Source organism: Agelaius tricolor, unplaced genomic scaffold (genome assembly GCF_023055355.1).
Source record: "Agelaius tricolor isolate 1412-34295 unplaced genomic scaffold, bAgeTri1.0.p SCAF_3, whole genome shotgun sequence".
Lineage (NCBI taxonomy): Eukaryota > Metazoa > Chordata > Aves > Passeriformes > Icteridae > Agelaius > Agelaius tricolor.
This window is the reverse complement of record NW_027269263.1, coordinates 33,185,010-33,203,141: the sequence shown is the minus strand read 5'-3', so window position 1 is coordinate 33,203,141 and position 18,132 is coordinate 33,185,010. Positions and strand designations below refer to the sequence as shown.

The following is an 18,132-nucleotide window of genomic DNA, read 5'->3' as shown; positions in this document are numbered from 1 at the left end:
GTGGGTATTTGATCCCCAGAATACCCACACAGAATACCCACACAGAATCTTCCTGCTTGCACCAAAACTCCTCTCTCCTGGTGCAATTTTGCTTCTCATCATTCATCTACTTTCCTTTAAAAGATGGCCAAAACCAGAAGTGAATGAGAATGTGCAGCCCAATCTTAACATTGTATCTGAGACACTGCAGTACCCTGGGCAAACAGCACAGTGAGCTTTCCTGACATATTATAACACATTTTCTAAAATTGAACACCTGTTTTCTGATCCGGTTTTCTGGAACTTTTCTTACATTACAGCGCATATGCCAAAACACTGTGTTACAACCTCTCAGATCATTTGTAAAACTGTACTAGCTACCTCACTGCACTCAGACAATCTGCTTGTGTATTTGGGGATTTCTGGTTGCCACATATACAGTATATTAGAAGCTTTAAGAAACTATTTATCACCTCCTTTTTTTAGGTTTGACTTCACACCAGGATGCAACAAAACTCCCATCAGACTTAAAATACCCAGCCTGACAGAAACTTCCACATGAGGCACAGGGTCATTAACAAGCTGATAAATTTTCAATTGTTGCAGAAGCCAGCTTATGTTAGCTTTTGAATCAGCTCCTCAGGCATTCCAGGAGGCTGGTTGGAGAACTGGGATGGCCACTAGCAGGCAAGGGACCGATACAGCTAAAGAAAGCTCATGAGCCAGTTCAGAAGATATGTTCCAAGTTCCTCCCCAGGTCTTTTGCCTTTTATTCTCCAATTCAGGTATTACATTTCCACTGGTTTCCACCAGGATTGTGCATGCACCTTGACATGTTCACAGAAGTTCCACGATACAGAGTTTCACAACTGGGACAGGTCCCTACAATTGGGACACCAGGGTGACAAAACAGATTCTGGAGAATTTCCCACTGAATAGGATGGAGAGAACATAATTATCACATCGTAGCACTACAATGTCTCATAAACATAGAATAGACTAGATCCATTTACCACAAAAATCACAGAAAATAACTTATCAAAGAATATATATATTTTATGTAAAATATACATTTGTAGAATATAATTTTAATACAATTTTATACTTATTGATGTTGGGTTTGCAACACTTTGAATTAAAAAAAAAAATAACCACAAAATATTCTTGCTGCCAGAATTTTATTTCTGATAATACTTATAGTTTGAGGTAACAATGAAAGAAGACTGTGTGCTGTGAACAAAGTCAGTGATGTTTGTCTGCAGTCACAATTTTGTTATCAAAGTGAAAAGTAAACTTAGGACTTGGCATGTACACTACAATTCATAACAATTTAGGTCATGGCAAACTGAGAAAGCAAGGACTTATGCAAACCTATTCTGTTCAAATTTGTGACTTTTGCAATATATGCCATTAGTATGACAGAAGTCAAGACAGATGTAGTTTACATCACTATCATTATTAAGCGTGTGTCTTTGTATGATCCACAGCACAGCTTACTGCAGGAACCAGGAATAATAAACACAGGGGTGGGGGTCTTTGCATGGAACCTTAGCAATGATGACATGAATTCAGCTTTCCTTGATATAGATAAAAACTGATTTTCCATGCACACACGTTTTATTTACACTGGCTCATCAACAGTGACTAGTCACCCCTTCCTCTGGCAGCAGTAATTACGAGCGGTCTTTCATCTTCTTTAACAAGCTCTGCTTCGCACGCAAAGTCTCAGTGACCTCCTCAAGGTGTGAGTCGTTTATCAGGGCCCATTCAGCAGCAGCAGTCTCTTTCCAGTACAGTCCTTGGTATGGCTAAATTCCATTGTCCCTTTTTCAGCAGTCAAAAATCCATGATAAATTCTGTACAACACTGTAGTTAATATAACAGCAGCACCAGATATTATATTAATTCATTTGCTAAAAGCTGTTTGCAATTATCTCTCTATTGACAATATTTTACCAAAAGTAAATCAATGTACATCTCTAAATATCAGAAATGTATACTTTGATAACTACATTATTGTACAAGAATTCTGACATGCAGGTCATGCTATTGGGCTTGGCTATATACAGAAGAACATGTTACATGGTCAACAATAAATTTAATTTCTTTTCCTAACAAAAAAGTAAAACATGACAGTCAGGTATTATTCAACAATTTCAAGGATCACTTAAGATTTCAGTCATTATGGTCTTCTAAAACTCTACAGTTTAAGGGTAATTTTTCCTCACCAGCCCAGAACCTCAAATTTGCCATTGCATTTGTCCTGTTGCATAAACAGAGGTTAGTATTGAATGAAAAAGCCACTAGAGGAGATACAGTTTCAAAATTGTAATGAATGCTGGTTGCTGGGAGGAAGATTGATGCAATAGGCAACCGATCAGTGCTGAAAAGTCGCTCAAAAAACCTTAGGAGTGCACACGAGTTAGTCTAGATGATACTAACTGCACTTGAAAAATATGTATATTTCTATCTATACATGGATGTATAGTCCATATGAAAAAAAGAGAAAAGGAGAAAAAAGTGTTCTCAGTTCAACTTAAAAGAGGGGGGCATTTTAACAGAATCTCTGTGCTTTATGGAGACAGATGGAGAATACAAGGAGACAGGTTGCAAAACAGACAGACAAACAACACATAGGACAAAGCACCTCAAAAAACAGTGACTGAAGAAATTTTTGAAGCCCACTAGCCAGAGGTATGAGGCTGGTCAAAAACCCGACTTGAGAACTACTACCCTCTTACAACGGTAAAAAAAGCCCCCAATAATTGTTTCAATTTTACTTGGTACTCAGCTTCTGAAAATGTTGAAGAACCCTGGAGTAGAGAAAATACTACAGTACCAAGCAGCACTTGCTAGCTTAAAATTGCAAGTCTGGATGGCGTTTACCTTTCTTGCATGTTTTGTGCCTTCCCCAAGCCATTAAGAAAGAGATCTGGCTTCTGCTTGCGTGTAACCAGTAATGACAACCTCTTTGCAGTTATCTGTGTGCAAACAACCGGAGACATTCAGAACTCTGATACAGCAATCCAGTACCGAAATAAGTTAATCACAAAATAAAGTCGTTTATAAACAAGTAGATAGTTAAAAAATAAAGGAAAAGGTTAAACACAGAAAAACAATCCCACATGCAGACCAGTTTATCAGTGCTTTCATTTCAGCAGGATGGTAACAATGTGAGAACACACATCCAGAGCCCTCTGTGGTCTCCACGATCCGCAACACTGCTTGTCAGGTGATGGAGACAGGATGGTCCATGCAAATGAGCAGACCCTTCAGAGCAGACATCTTCAGAATGGATTAGAGTCACAAGAAATGGAGGTTCAATGGAGTGACTGATAATTACTTGGAAGCACATTATTTTAAGTAAATCTCCCTGAAAATATACTTATTTATTGAATATATGGACAACAGCATCCACTAACTGTCCTTTTATTGCCACAGGAAAGTAGGACAATATAGTAGATAAAAGGAGAAATGCTACCTGAAGTAATCTTTAAAAGCCAAGACAAAAATCTCCAGGTACCCAAGTGGCTTTTCTTACTACTGACAGTTGTATCATGCAGGAGTTAGACCATATTTGTGGAGCCTATGCTTAATGCTACATTTATTTCCAATATGTGGTAAACAGTATTTGATTTAATGCTATGTAGCCGATTGACGCCATCTGCGTTTACAAGATGGAAGGGATGGGAGACCGAGAGCGCCTTAGAGGACAAGGTGAGCTGTAGGGTGATGTTACTGGAGACAGTCGCAGAGCATTGCCTGTCAAGCCAGCTATGTTGTTTAGGCTTCGGGATTTTTCATAGCCTTGTATGAGAAAATGCACAGACATCAGTTGAATTCAGCCAAAAAAGAGACAAAGACAAACAGTACAATGTAATGTAATCCAAGGAGCTATCAGGGACTCAGAGGGAATCTGCCTGCAAAAGAACTCAGTGCTGAGACACATTACTACCAAAAGATACTAATAAATAAAATTATTTACAAATTAATGCATCCACTTTTTCCCAAAAAAATTAAACAGACCACCACACAAGAGGTCTGACCTGCTCTTCCACATCCCATCTTGCACTTAGTATCACAGGCTTCAGCAGGGTTGCACACAGAGCAAGATAAGGGATCCCACCAGGGTGACTGAGCTATCTGGCTAAGCATAATCAAAAACCCATTAAGACAGACTACAGAAACTGTCAGAATTACATAATCTCTGCTACATTCAATTCCTAATATAGTATAATTTTTTCTTTAAAATAAATAAACCAGAAACCAGATAAATTTTATACAGTATGTGTAAATCAGTTTTGCAGAGGACCGAATGATAATATAAGAAGCTTTATCTTCAAAAATATTAACCCTTAGGCTTTGCTTCTAATTTTGAAGTCTAATAAGACAGCAGAGCTTGACGTATTTGTAATGGCAAACTTAAAACATTGAATTTGTGCTTCTTTTCCAGATGATTTGAACAAAATCAACGGTATTAATTCATATAAGCAAGTAGTAAATTATTAATCATTAAATGAGGCAACCACATAATGCTTCACAATTTGAAGGGAACATTGCACTTGCAGATATTGCTGTTCACATACACTGTGAGCTCTAGCTACCTACTTTTTGCTACTGTGGATTGTTTTCACTTCATAGAGGCTATGCTGTAAACCAACGAAAAAGCATTGCTTTCACTGCATCACTATCTTCATATTCAAGTATTTTCAGCAGCTGCTGAATAACCCCATTTGTTAGGAAACAGATCTGCTTGTCAGCCTGAAGATATCAGCAAGGAAATAAAACAAAGGTTGAGCCAGCCAGGACATTGCTCCTGAAGTACATGGATACATGCTTCAATGCAAGCATGAGAAGTCTCACTGATTTCAGTGGTACTATTTATTTCCTTGAAGACAAGTATGCATTTAGGCATTTGTCAGGTTAAAATATTCAGGTTTAAATTGCTTATAGGGAAATAATGAGACTTTTTTCCCCAGGAACCTTAAAATACCAATGACAGTAAAGTTAACACCACATGGAATGACAGCAAACTTTTTTTTTTCTTTCTGATTGAAACAGTTACTAGCTCAAATTCCAGGTCTCTAGGTAACAGACAGTTAATGGCATCTCTAGGAAAAATCTATCTTAGGCTCTCCCCTGACAACAATTAACATATTTCTTACCCTGAAATCTGCACACTGTAAAACTATACTTAAAGCAAATGTATAACTTCATGTCTGTTAAAACATTGTGCAATGTTCCCTCCAGATGGCAAGGGCAGGCTAGACTGTGATACTACACAGAATTCTGATACATTTCTGAAACAGCCTCCAGTTTCTGAGTTTCTATCAGTATTTACATAGACTAGAAAGAATTATGTTTGGAAAAGGAATTAAAGAGAAGCACAATGCGAGTGTATATATTTAAACTCCCTGTAAACATAAAGCTTATTAAAAAAATCAAAAGAATCAGGTAGCTTTTTCACATAAAAACTAGGAAAGTGGTTTTTAAGATTATTCTCTTGCTACTCTTCCAATGATAAAAGGAAAGAACTGAGAGAGGAAGATGGTAATGATTATAAAGAAAGTAGAAACTCCTAAAAAATGAAAACCAGATACACAAGATGAATAGTGAGAGATGCTTGATCCAAAATCAGTACTTTTCAGGTATTTTAATGGATCAGGTCTGAATCAGTATCATCTTGGAGATGGAGATGCAAAAAGCTCAGAATAAATTATAACTGAACAACAAGAATCAACCAAGGAACAAACCAAATGAGAAGAATGTACCAAAAGAAGGAAAGAAGGAAAGGAAATAAAATGTGAAAGTACTAGACTTGATGTGTGAATGACATTCAAGCATTCAAACCTATTTGTATATTATTTGAAGATATTTTCTGCTTATGGGCTAGCTTCCCCACTCTGTATAAAATACACTCCAAAGCCAGTGACTAAAATATTTCAGCCTCAACTAAGATTATCATCAGAGCCAGGCAAAGAGCATATTTCTCATCAAAAAACTACCCATTCTGAACTCAAGCCCCAGTTTTCTAGTAAAAACTACAAAACCTAAAAAAATAACCAAAAAAATTTATTTTAAATCTAGATTTACAAATCAAAATGTTCCAGGATAAAATAGGTTTTACTGTTATATAAATACATCTTTAGTAGCTGATGGGTAACTTCTTTTATTATTTCTGATCTGCTCTAGTCATGGTTACCACCATAACTTGCTGAGTGGAGTCAAAAAGCTGATCATGCAAGATGCTATGGTACTCTACCTTATCCAGGTGTTCTTGACCTCCTCAAAGACTCTTAGCATTAGAGATATTTTAAATAACCCTAGTTGTTGAGAAGACAGTGAAATATACGCTCAGTGAAAAATGTAGTAAATTCGTGCAAAAACATGCTTGCAATGATTTTTCATTTAAGCTCAACATTATATACAGGAGTACATAAAATGCCCGAGCATTGAGTCACACTCTGCAAATGCCATACACGTGGAACTGGTTGCATATCTGCCTTCACAGGTTTAACCAACTGAGCTTATGCTTTGAAGTGCAAAAAGAGCATTGGCAGAACAACCAAAGAGAATTCCTTTAGATATATGGCTGGCTATGTTTGCTATGCACCAAGCAAGTTTGGGAAAAATAAAAAAAAAAGCCAGAAAAATCTCGGGCAAAAATGTTTGTCCAGTGCCACAGGGCTACTTCAGAAGAACTCTGAGGTGAACAGCTACACTTCAGCACTCAGGAATGCAAAATCTGTCTGAACGATCCAAGATCAGAGGAATATAATTTGCCAAGAAACAAAAGCAGTTCCTATCTTAGGAAATGGGAAGATTACCACTGGCATGCTGATCTTAGGACTCTGTCCTGATGTTGGGTTTGCAGCCACAGCCAGATGTGGCCTGCTGGGGTAGAAACAATCAGTCACGTGGGGGACACAAGCACAAAACAGTTTTGCAACCTCCACCTGGGCACTCCCATCCTACTAAGCAGAAGGTAATCAGATTTGAAGAGGCTAAATAACTAGAAAGGCATTTTTAACACCTTGAAAGGTTAAGCATTGTTTTACTACATAGCTGAATTATGGATGGGGTAGACAGTAATATTTTAGTATCAGTGGTTGGTATTGCCAAGGGAAAAAATAGTTTTTGGCATTATCAGCTCAAAATTTTGTTTGAAAGAAATCTAACTAGCATCTCAGGATATGATTTTTGTGTTCAGAAATGTTGCTTACTTCTGACATGTCAACCTTTAAAGTGTATTCAGCTGTAAATTTTATAAAGAGCAGACTACAGTTATAATATGATTAATTTGTCTTTTAGAATGACAAGTTATATTGAGTGATGAGTGGTTGAATGAGCAAGGTCTGAATTGCAGGCTTTTCCACTAGAGATTACAGGCAAATGAAGACACAAGTGAAATGAGTGTCCAACATCAAGCACATTTTTTGAAGACTAAAGGGGATGAGTGTTTCTAAAAGGAAAAGAATGACTAGGAGTAAAGAAAAAAAGGTACATTGTGAGTACAGTCTTTCCTCTTAGAGCATTGTGCACATCATTTACTCTAAGATTGTTTTCCACAAGCACATTGCTGAGTAACCTTTTATGATCTAATGAAAGAAGTCCATACCTTTCCTGATCCCTCCATCAGTAGCACACGTGTAATCACCTGTTGTCAGTAGGAAACATGTTCCCCCTCTTCTGTTTTTGTCTCTTGTACTAGAACGTCTGATGGGAGGGAGCCTTTCACCAGGTGAGAGTGGCTGCTCACTTCCTGCACTGTCTTCACCTGATAACACTGGTTAAAGCACCATGCCCATTTACAGACAATAATGAATGAGGAAATGAGACATCACAAAGAGCTTACGCTGAATGCCAGATATTCCCATCACTCAAAAAGTAGATATAAAGTAAATCATTAGAAGAAAACAAGATTGCAATTCATCATTAATCAGTACAAAATGGCAAAAGATATACGTTTTGTTCAAGAATAAATGATCTTTTGACTTTCCTGTTCTTCTTCTAAAATTTGAATAAAATTAGATTAAACTAACATGAACTAAGAAATAATCAAACCAAGGCTCAGTTATTCACCTACTCTGGACTGTAATTTGTCAGAATACAGTCAGCCTTGGATATTTCAAATACTTATTTACTATTTTGGCTATCATTTTTGCTTAACAAGAGGTCATGTTAGGCATTTTTGTTTAGAATATATAGTTTAATGTTTTAAAGACAAGCCCTCACCCAGAAGGACTATATTTTCAATATTTGGCACTATACACTGTTAATTAACACACTTAGCTTTCATTTCCATATTTATTACACTTGCACTGCTTGTCATCATAAGTACCCAACATTAAATGCTGTCTTGGTCTCTGTACTTTATTTTGTCAAATGGCAAAACCTGTACCTCTCCTGATTTGTCACTCCCAAAGGACTCTCTTTTAAAATTATCTACCATTTCAAATTCAGGCCACACTTCAGGAAAAAAAATCTCTTCTCAGTACAGCACATAACTTCAGCTTTACCTTTGCATGTAAACCTGCACATGGTTTTTTTCTGAACTGGGAATGCAAAGGGCAGAATTCAGCCTTGAAGTTTTGCACATAATTCATAATGACTCTAATAACATTCTCTACCAGAAATAAAGCTACAGTGCATGATGTGAGTGGTGGCACTACTGAAAAGGAAGATAACACTTTAAAATGGCTCCTTCTTGCATGTCTGCTTTCTCTCTAACTTCAAGGATTATAACCCCTTGTAAACAAAGCTGTAGACACAAAAAAAAGTGTCTCTTAATGAGAGACACAGTGATCACACTGAGCTGTCTCCATTAGAATACCTTCAGTAGGACCTGATGGCATGAAAAAGCTGTTATCATTCACAATTTAAAGATGCTACCTCAAAGGTTATCAGTCAAAGCACTGAAAAACTAACCATATTTTACTGTCAGTCTGAGTATTTTCAAGCGTTTCCATCTTTTTAAATACATCTAGGATGTTCAAAAAACTGTGTTAATTTGTGAACAGTAACTCGGAGAGTGAAACCGAGCTTCTTTGAACAGAAATGCTCTTCAGTAACAGAGCAACAGACAGAAGAAGGATATTGTTCAGAGATGGATTTTCCGGACTCTTCTTTTTAAAATTTATATTTCAATTACTGAATTACACCAGTCATGAGTGGTTTTGCTCTTATTATGCTTTAGCAGCTTTACAGCTGGAATCTCATGACTGGTATGTGAGCTTTTAAACAGATTCTATATGGCTTAAGAATAAATACACTTAAGAAACAAAAAAAATATTCTTGCTGCTAAACTATTTAATTATACTGAGAGGTAAAATTTAGTTTTTAATTGCAACAGATTTGGAACATGGAGCAGTGGCTTGGAGGGACTGAGGCTGTCATTTGATAGGCAATTTCACTGAGTAAAGCAAAAAATACTCCTTATTCATCATTTGGAACTCTAACAAATGAGGTAATAGAAATCACAAAAATCAACTGTAATAGCGATGATGGTGCTAAGGGCTGTCCTTTTCTTTTTCTTGACAAGATTTACATCAGCTATGCTAGTATAATTTAATGAATAGTAAATATCATGCAATGTTTCATCTAACACAGATGAAGGAGATTCTTTTAGCCAGGGAAGCAGAATGCCAAATGGAAAGAAAACTAGAAAGAAAATTTCTTCCTATTTCCTTTGAGTGCTGGGCTTTGGATGTAAAGCACCTGCTCCTTTTAAATGACTGCTTCTTTGTAGGATCTTGCTTAACAGGCCACGATGTGGCACAGGCAAAGCTGACACAAGAGACAGACACTGAGGCAAAACACCATGGAGTCCAACAGGGTGGGACACGGTGGCTGCTCAAATAGTCACAGTCATGCAGAAAAACAAGAAACATCCATACAACGCAACAAACAACAGGCAAAAGAAAAGGTTGATATCATCAGCAGGAAAGCATTCTCAACAGAGCAAGCAAAACTGTATAGACCAGCTACATAGAGGTTTGGGAACATCACTATACCTATTTTTGTCCTCTATGAGACTGACACACGCAAATGTTGGAGGGGAGAAGGGTGGGAGCTACATCTTCTCCTGGCAGAAAGACTGGCTGCTTTCTGACCCCTACCAAACATACTGGTCTATAAAGTGTTTTCAGAGGACATGCATTTCCAGTGGGGTCCTACCTGATGATCTGTTGTGTTCCATCAGCTGGTTGTCCTTGCCCAGGCAGATGTCACCCTGCGTGCTATTGCAGGCCATGTTCAAGTCAGTCTTGCAGAAGGTGGGTGAGCTGGCTTGAGGAGCAGGAGGGATGTGCTTCTTTCGCTTCCTTGGCAATTTCTGCTTTGCCATGGCCAGGGAGTAGTACATCCCAAAATTGTTAACTATCACAGGCACGGGCATGGCTATGGTGAGCACTCCCGCCAGGGCACACAGGGCTCCCACCAGCATGCCTGACCAAGTCCGTGGATACATGTCACCATATCCCAAGGTGGTCATGGTGACTACAGCCCACCAGAAGCCGATGGGGATGTTTTTGAACTGTGTGTGTTCACTTGCTGACGGGTCATTAGGCTGGGCTCCCACCCGCTCTGCGTAGTAGATCATAGTGGCAAATATCAAAACACCAAGTGCCAGGAATATTATCAGCAGCAGAAATTCATTGGTGCTGGCTCGCAGAGTGTGGCCCAGCACCCTGAGGCCCACAAAGTGCCGGGTGAGCTTGAAAATCCGGAGGATCCTGACGAACCTTACCACCCTGAGGAAACCAAGCACGTCCTTAGCAGCTTTGGAGGAGAGCCCACTCAGGCCCACTTCTAGGTAAAAGGGCAGGATGGCCACAAAGTCAATGATATTCAAGAGGTTTTTGATGAATTCAAGTTTGTTGGGAGAAAAAATAACACGTACTAAAAATTCAAATGTAAACCATACCACGCAGACTCCTTCCACGTATGTCAGTGCAGGATCTGTCTCAATCTCATACTGTAACACAGCTTCTGTCCCGTTGATGACCTGCTCAGTTTTGTTTATAATAGTGTTGAAAGCCTCATGTGTTTCCAGGCAGAAGGTTGTGATTGAAACTAAGATGAAGAATAAAGAGGCAAAAGCGATGAACTGAAACACAAAGAGATAAAAGAGACATCAGAACCACACAGGTCTTCACATTAATACAAATGATGTCTGTGTTTATAGCAAAACTTTTACTCATTCTTCCCCAAATGGCTGACAAATTCATACACATAAAAATTTCCATCTAGGCCAGAGAAGAGCAGCAGACAGCTCTCACATGCAGGTCAGGAGTCCAGAAGCAGGAAAAGCCTTGGCAATGGATTTTGTCAATCGTGACAAAATGCAACTCATTAGGAAAGTGGCAACAATTTCTTTAATCTGTACTAAATTGTCTGAATTTGATTCAGTTGTCGCAATTCCTTTCAAGCAGTCCCCATACACACCAACCACAGCAGTATTTACACATGTCCCGCTCTCACACAGTGGAACATGTGGGCTGACCCTAACAGTCTTGAGATTATGGTTCAGAACTCACACATCTTGAAGAGCACCTCACAGGGATCTAGGAGCAGATCCAAATTCTGAGTTTCCTTTATATTTTCATTTATTTAAAAATGCAGGATATTTACTTATGGAAAATGCCTTCTGTGTAACAGGTAGAGTTGGTTGCATAGCCTATTATGTTTGTAGTCATCCATCACTGACTCTCTCAGGCAGCCCTAAAAGTAACCCTTGCAGAACCTCATACACTGTGGTGGCTGAGCTTTGTCCCATTAGGATCCACGACCCTGCTAATCAGGTTACAAATTCAGGGCAATCCAAACAAAAAGAGAAATACAAATTCATTTCTAGTAGAGGCATATGAATTGATAAAATGCAGGTAAATAACCTGGAAACAGCCATCACAAAAGATTATTTAGGACTTAAAAAGCACAGACTACCTGATCTTCAACTCAGCCATCACAGCCAAGCATTGAATAACAGAGAACATTCAATATAGGATCTCAAAAATTAACACTGAGCCAAACAGCTAGAGCAGGAGATAGATTTTCTTACACTGAGGAATATACACCAAATGAAAAGGTGTTTTGAAGTCAGCTGCTCCTTTGCTACAATAGCCAACTTCTTTTCAATGACATTACAACCAGTTTAGCTAGCATTCAGCAGCAGTGGTGTGGTATATAAATAACAACAGTTTTTATTTTGAATTTTCATCTTAATAAACATTTTATAGCCAATATTATTCTGGGGAAAAAAGCCTTCTGGAGACATGAAGATTTTTGAAAGTGTTAGGGGCCCAAGCAGGCAAAAAGATGCCAAAACAGGTTAAAAATATCTAGTACCTAGTTACCACACTGAAATCTTGAATGTCATTGGAAAAATCTAGTTGCAAGGCAGACAAAATAACAGCCATAAGCAGGAATGCCTCTGTTCTGCCACTTTAATCCAAGACACAGCATTGTGGCAAAACTGATTTTGTGTACTTCAGATATCAATGACTGAATTTAGTATTAGCATTCATATTCAGTGCTATGTGCCACAGGAACTCATTTAGGCTTGCACAATACTGAATGCTGGTATTTTTCTTACACAGAACACTTGTTAGACAATAAAATATTGCCTCCACAACCTGTAAAGAGAATTCCTTTTATTCGGGAAACAAGCTTAAATTTGCAGTGCAGGTCTGGCAAATTTATTACATTCAGATTCATGAGATGGATCTATGAAAAATCCCATATAATTACCTATATCAGATATTTGCAGGTTATTTATGGCTTCCTTTCCCCAGTCAAGGAAACAGAAGTTATTACACCATGCCCTACAATTGCAAAGACTGTAAATCTGTTACCTTTCAAAAAGTACTGAGTCAGAGACTGAACTGAACACTTATCATCCAGTCTGGACTTCTAGCCACAAGCTAAGCAAACAATCTTACACTGTCTGATTTTTACTGAACAGGTTTTTCTGCCTTTGCCTTAACTACAAATTTGCTGCATGCTCATAGCTCACAGCACCTGACACCAACATACACAAAAAAGCCTCAGTCTTGTGTGAGACAACTTGTGAGAGTCAGCAAATACAACCAGATTTATAAAACCTAAGTGAATTAATCTCAGCAGATCTTTGCAAAACTTCTCCACAAGAGAGACAGAGAATGTATCAGACTCTAAGCCACTGGTTAGAATGGGCCACTGGGCTAAGAATGACCCTTGGGTGTGTCCTAGAGCATCCTCCAGGATCCTTCTACACAGTCAAGCATGGAAAAAGCAAATCTTTGGAGGCTCTGTCACTGAAGCTAAGTCAGCACACTAGTTGTAATTTGGGAGGGAACTTTTGACACATAAAATACTGGGCAACCTCTTCAACAGCAACACTGGTGATTTCAGACAACTGTGAAAATTTTTTTGTCTGAAAATAAAGGAAAACTACATTCAGTCTAACCAAAGTAAAATTTACCAACTAAATAATCTACCAACAACTGAGATATGACAAGGATTAACTGTGCATTCAATAGCACAGTGAACCCAACAGTACATAAATAATTACCACTGTTTTCTGGACTGTATTTCAGAGTCCATTCAGGTTCAGAAACCTTCAAAAAAATGCCAAATACCACGAGAGTAACTACAGGTAGAACTGCCTGACAAGCTATTTATTACTGTTTTGCTTAACATTGACACTGCATTGACATTGCACTTGGCAAGGCAGATTGGAATTTTTAGCTGTGGACCTACACTCAGTGTTTTATTATCCCTGCAGGAAAAAGACATTCAGTAATGCCCAAAATCTATCCTAAAGACAGTCATGTTCCAGAGGTTAGAACAAAGACAAGAAAACACTATCAACCTGGTGACAGATTTCTTGGTAAGCCTGCAATAAGCATTGATAAGAAATGTAAAACAATAAGCTGTACACATTTTTCCGTGCATATGCATACCATCACTGATTTTGAGCAAAGACACACATTCCTTTTATCTCTCCTTGCATTTGGTTTTAAACTGCCTGCTCCTTGGATGAGGACAGAGCTTGCATAGCACCTAGCAAGATGAAGCCTCATACACAAGAGACCTACACTATTATTGCAATAATTAGAGGATTCAGAGAACATGCAAGAAGCAAATGCAAGGACCAATGCAAGCTGGAACATTTTATCAGTCAAGCAAAAAATGCTTAGGGATTAATCTTATATTAACAAAGATGCTTTGTTAGTATTATGTTACCTATCAGGCAATGTGTTGAAAAGCTTTTCATACACAGCTGCAATGATAGAAACTAAATGAAGTCATGTACTATCCCCATTTTATGCTTTCCTTCTCCTTCATCCTAAATCCAGCTTCTCTAAAGTAATTAGCCCCTAAAAATACATCCATTTTTGTCATGTGGGCAAGCACCACATTTCAGAAAAAGCCAGTACAGATTTGAACTCACAGATTCTCTGGTGGATGTGCCCAACCAAGTTCTATTCCTCAGTCCTGCAATAGTTCCTCAGTCACAATAGCCAGGGTAGCACACACAACTTTCTGCTTTTTTTCCTTTTTACTTTTTGAAGCACAAAAATCTAAAAGGAGTTAGCCTGATCATTATTTCAGAAAGGTTACAGCAAGAGACAATTTCTGTTTGACTCATTAGCAGCCTTTCACTGTGAGAAGTTCTGAAAACTTTGGTTTTGACTAGTTGCAAGACAAGTTCAGCCTTGGTATAGAGCAAAACATCTTATTCACCTCCTTTTTTAAACCAAAGATTGCAGCCCTAACACATTTTTTGAGAGTCTTCAAAAAAAAGCTGAAGAAAACATTTCAAATAATATCCATGTAATCATGATCTTTTCCTCGTTTCTTAAAAAGGGGTTGTCTCTTTTTTAAGTAATTGCTTCTCGTTTGCTTCAATGGATGTGATAAAATTAACTTTCTTCATTTAGGTTTTCTTTTTTCCTCCTGAAGGAACCATCTTTCTAAGTGACAGAATGGTTGTAGGCACACTCTGCGGCCACCATTTGAAATTCAAATTGACACAAATTGAATTAATAAAAAGTTCAGTCCATTTCTGCCAGAAGAGAGCTGTTAAAAGTTACAAAAATGTTCAGTATGTAATACACAGCATGTAGAGCATTCCTCATTAAGCAGTTAAAGCTCTCAGGAGGCTGCTGATTCCCTCTGCTCACAGTTTGAAGGCAGTGTGCACCCAATTTTGTTCTTGTGTGTCAGCATCACACGTTCAGACAGTAGAGATTCCACCTCCCAGCTTGTCTAGTTGACATGATCACCAGCCAAGCTCTGTTGCTAAGTTCTACTAACATTCACAGTAAGTGGATTAATCATATATTCCTCAATTTTCAATGAAGCACATAAATCTAGAGTGTGAGGTGCCTCCAGATAACTTGTTAGAAGTCATAAAGAAAACTTTATGATTCTTACTTTGAAATCAGTGTTTCATGGGGGACTGAGTAGCTCAGAGTTTAAAGCAATTTCAAAATTGACAACCAATTCTAGAACACCAAATTGAGCAGTCTGTGGATTAGCAGAACTTTTATGAGTCCAAAGTCATGTTTTACTTTGCACATGGCTCCTTAAGTGCCTAGAAAAATTAAGGTCACTAAAAATTGTGGCTGTAAACGACCTGACAACAGTCTTAGCTCATAGGCCATGTCTGGATTTCCCAGCAGGAAAAGGCACAAGGTCAGAGGATGCTGTGGCTCACATCTGACCCACAAATATATGCTTCTTTTTCAAGCAAACCCAGACACGGGACTGGTCATTGTCCTGGGATGGAGCCAGGGCCTTGCTGAGCCATTCTAAGGCTCAACAGCTTAGACAGAGTCCAAACAAAGCAACCGTGGAGCTGGAAATTAACCCTCGCACTCAGGTGTATTATACATATTCAAAAAATCAGACTGACCCTAGTCCATATTTAAAATAAGTTTTTTCTGTCCATCCCATGCCCTTAAATAGGCAATTATTTCTACACAATTCTTTAGTGTTCTAAAATGGACAGGTCACAGTCAGTGAGGAGGTTAATGCACAGCGAAGTGTTAATAGCCACAGTCATCCTAACTTCTTGCTTCATATTTAAGAATAAAATCTCTCACCATATTTCAGTGTTTTCTCAAAAAAATAAATCCCAAAAATATATTTCCAAAAAAAATATATGTATCTTGTCTGGATACAACTTGTTCTGGGGTTGGATCTCAACAACTCCTCTTTCAAGTCCCCTCACTGTGTAATGTATATTTTGTATCATGAGCACTTAACAGCAGCTTTTAAGAATCATTTAGTTTGAGTTACATTCCAGGACACAGAAGGTTTGCCCTTGACATACTTGACAATGGAAAAAGAAAATGACTGAATATTTAATAAGCCCTTGAAAATACAACACTTAATATTCTCTAATGCAGGTACAGAATTGCCTTTAAAGAACTTAGATCAAAACCTTGCTTTAAATAAATTTCTTCACAGGCACATAATGAGATTTAATACATGTGTGAACTTAAAACGATTTTTAAAAATCACTATTCCTCCCCACCACACTCGCAGACTAAAAATACAACTATAAAGCATCCAAGAAAAGAGACTGTGATGATTTTTTTCTAAAGAAACTAACTCTGATGGCTTGCTCACTATAATAACCAAAATCCTACTTTCATTAAAAAAGGTAAGAGATTACTGAACAACTTATTTTTTCTGACCAAAACAAGAGTAGAGGAGTTTCCACTCATGGGTTCTTTCCCAGATCATTCATGTTAACCAGAACCCTCAAAACTGGATAACATCTGTTGGACAACAGAAAATTTAAATGGAAAGCAGTATTTTTTTGTAGTACCATACTCATTTTGATAAATTAAAAAAAAAGTCCAATCTTTGGAGATTTAAAAATTATTCCCAGTGATGTCTATTCACATCTGTTAGTTTAAGCCTCATCTTTTCATATTTCAGAATATAAAACAAATTATTTGAAAAAAAAAATTCAGTTTCTTCATCATACTAACCCTCTGACCACAAAAAGTAAGCTGATCTATGCATTACATGCACCCACTCTCACTGACTGCAAGAAGTTTGTCATATATATGCATTACAAAATTTTATTTTACAGATTTTCTTCACATGTATTTTAAGACTCATAGAGCTATTTCTTAAGCTAAAGCAGTTAATAGTTGTTATACCAAAATTATATACTCCCATCATAAACATAATAAGCTGATTTTTTTTTTTTTTTTTTTTTGTGTCTCTCAAGGTTCAGGAAAGAAAAGTATTTTTTCTATAAATCTTCCATAAATTTTTCCTGTCATATTTTCCAGAAGCCTTTTTTATTCTTTCAGGAATTCAAACAGTTTCTGAAATCCCCCTAGCACTGCAGGGGAACTGAATAAGACCCAGACAAACAGGGAACAGAGCCAAAATCACATACTGTTTCTAATCAGTCCTATCTAACTCGCAATGCTGGTTTTTTAATCTAGTTTTATAGCTGCTTAGTCATATAAAACCAAAGTCTCAAAAAAAATCCCGTAAAAATGCAATAAATTTGGGCATTCAATGAGAATATGACTCAACTTGAATGTTACTTATGCAGAAAAATAAGTTGCATTTGTAAAGTACATGGCATGCTTCACTCAAAGTAGCAACTAACCTCGGCAATGAAATCACAGAATTAGATACCACTTCCAGCTTTAAAGAGAGTTCTTTTTGTTTAGATTTGACAGATTGTCCTCATTTCTGATTTCAACATGATAGATTTTTTTTCCTCTGTTTAATTCCATCTGGCTATCAGGAGACTACTAAAATCATAATGTGATGTCAGAATGAGCTCTTGCGATGAACTTACCTCTCTATGTAGTTTAATGTTCTGTGTGGCACAACTTGAACATTAATGTGCATTTCACATAAACCCAAATACCTCAGCAAACATACCATCGGTCTCTTCACAACTCTTTTTCTCACAGCTGCTATTCTCCCTTAGCTGTAAGTTGCCTATAAAAAACTATCATTTCATGAAAAACTAAAAAGAAGGCAAAGTCACAAGTTTCTGGATATACTTAGTAAGAAAACAAATACCATCAAAACCTACTAACCAAACTAGAGGCATTTAAACTATAAACTCAAGGCAAACATACTATCAATTTACTTCACCACTCATAAATCATATTCTCTCACATTATT

General features: G+C 37.6%; 1 protein-coding gene across 13 annotated transcripts in view; it reads right to left on the bottom strand.

Moving 5' to 3' along the window:
• Positions 1–714: 714 nt before the first annotated feature.
• Positions 715–18,132, bottom strand: part of KCNC2 (potassium voltage-gated channel subfamily C member 2) — a 101,406-nt gene continuing 83,988 nt past the window's right edge. For 3 of the 13 annotated variants that reach the window (XM_071423402.1, XM_071423399.1, XM_071423400.1), the window contains exons 3-6: positions 10,156–11,086; positions 9,697–9,828; positions 7,598–7,765; positions 715–3,786 (exon numbers count right to left, since the gene is read on the bottom strand). In XM_071423402.1, the coding sequence (XP_071279503.1) occupies positions 3,650–3,786; positions 7,598–7,765; positions 9,697–9,828; positions 10,156–11,086 (1,368 nt within the window). In that variant the 3' untranslated portion in view covers positions 715–3,649. Of the gene's footprint in view, positions 3,787–7,597; positions 7,766–8,338; positions 9,829–10,155; positions 11,087–18,132 lie in introns of those variants that run through there. The other 10 variants (XM_071423404.1, XR_011678607.1, XM_071423403.1 and 7 more) reach the window with 10 other exon arrangements.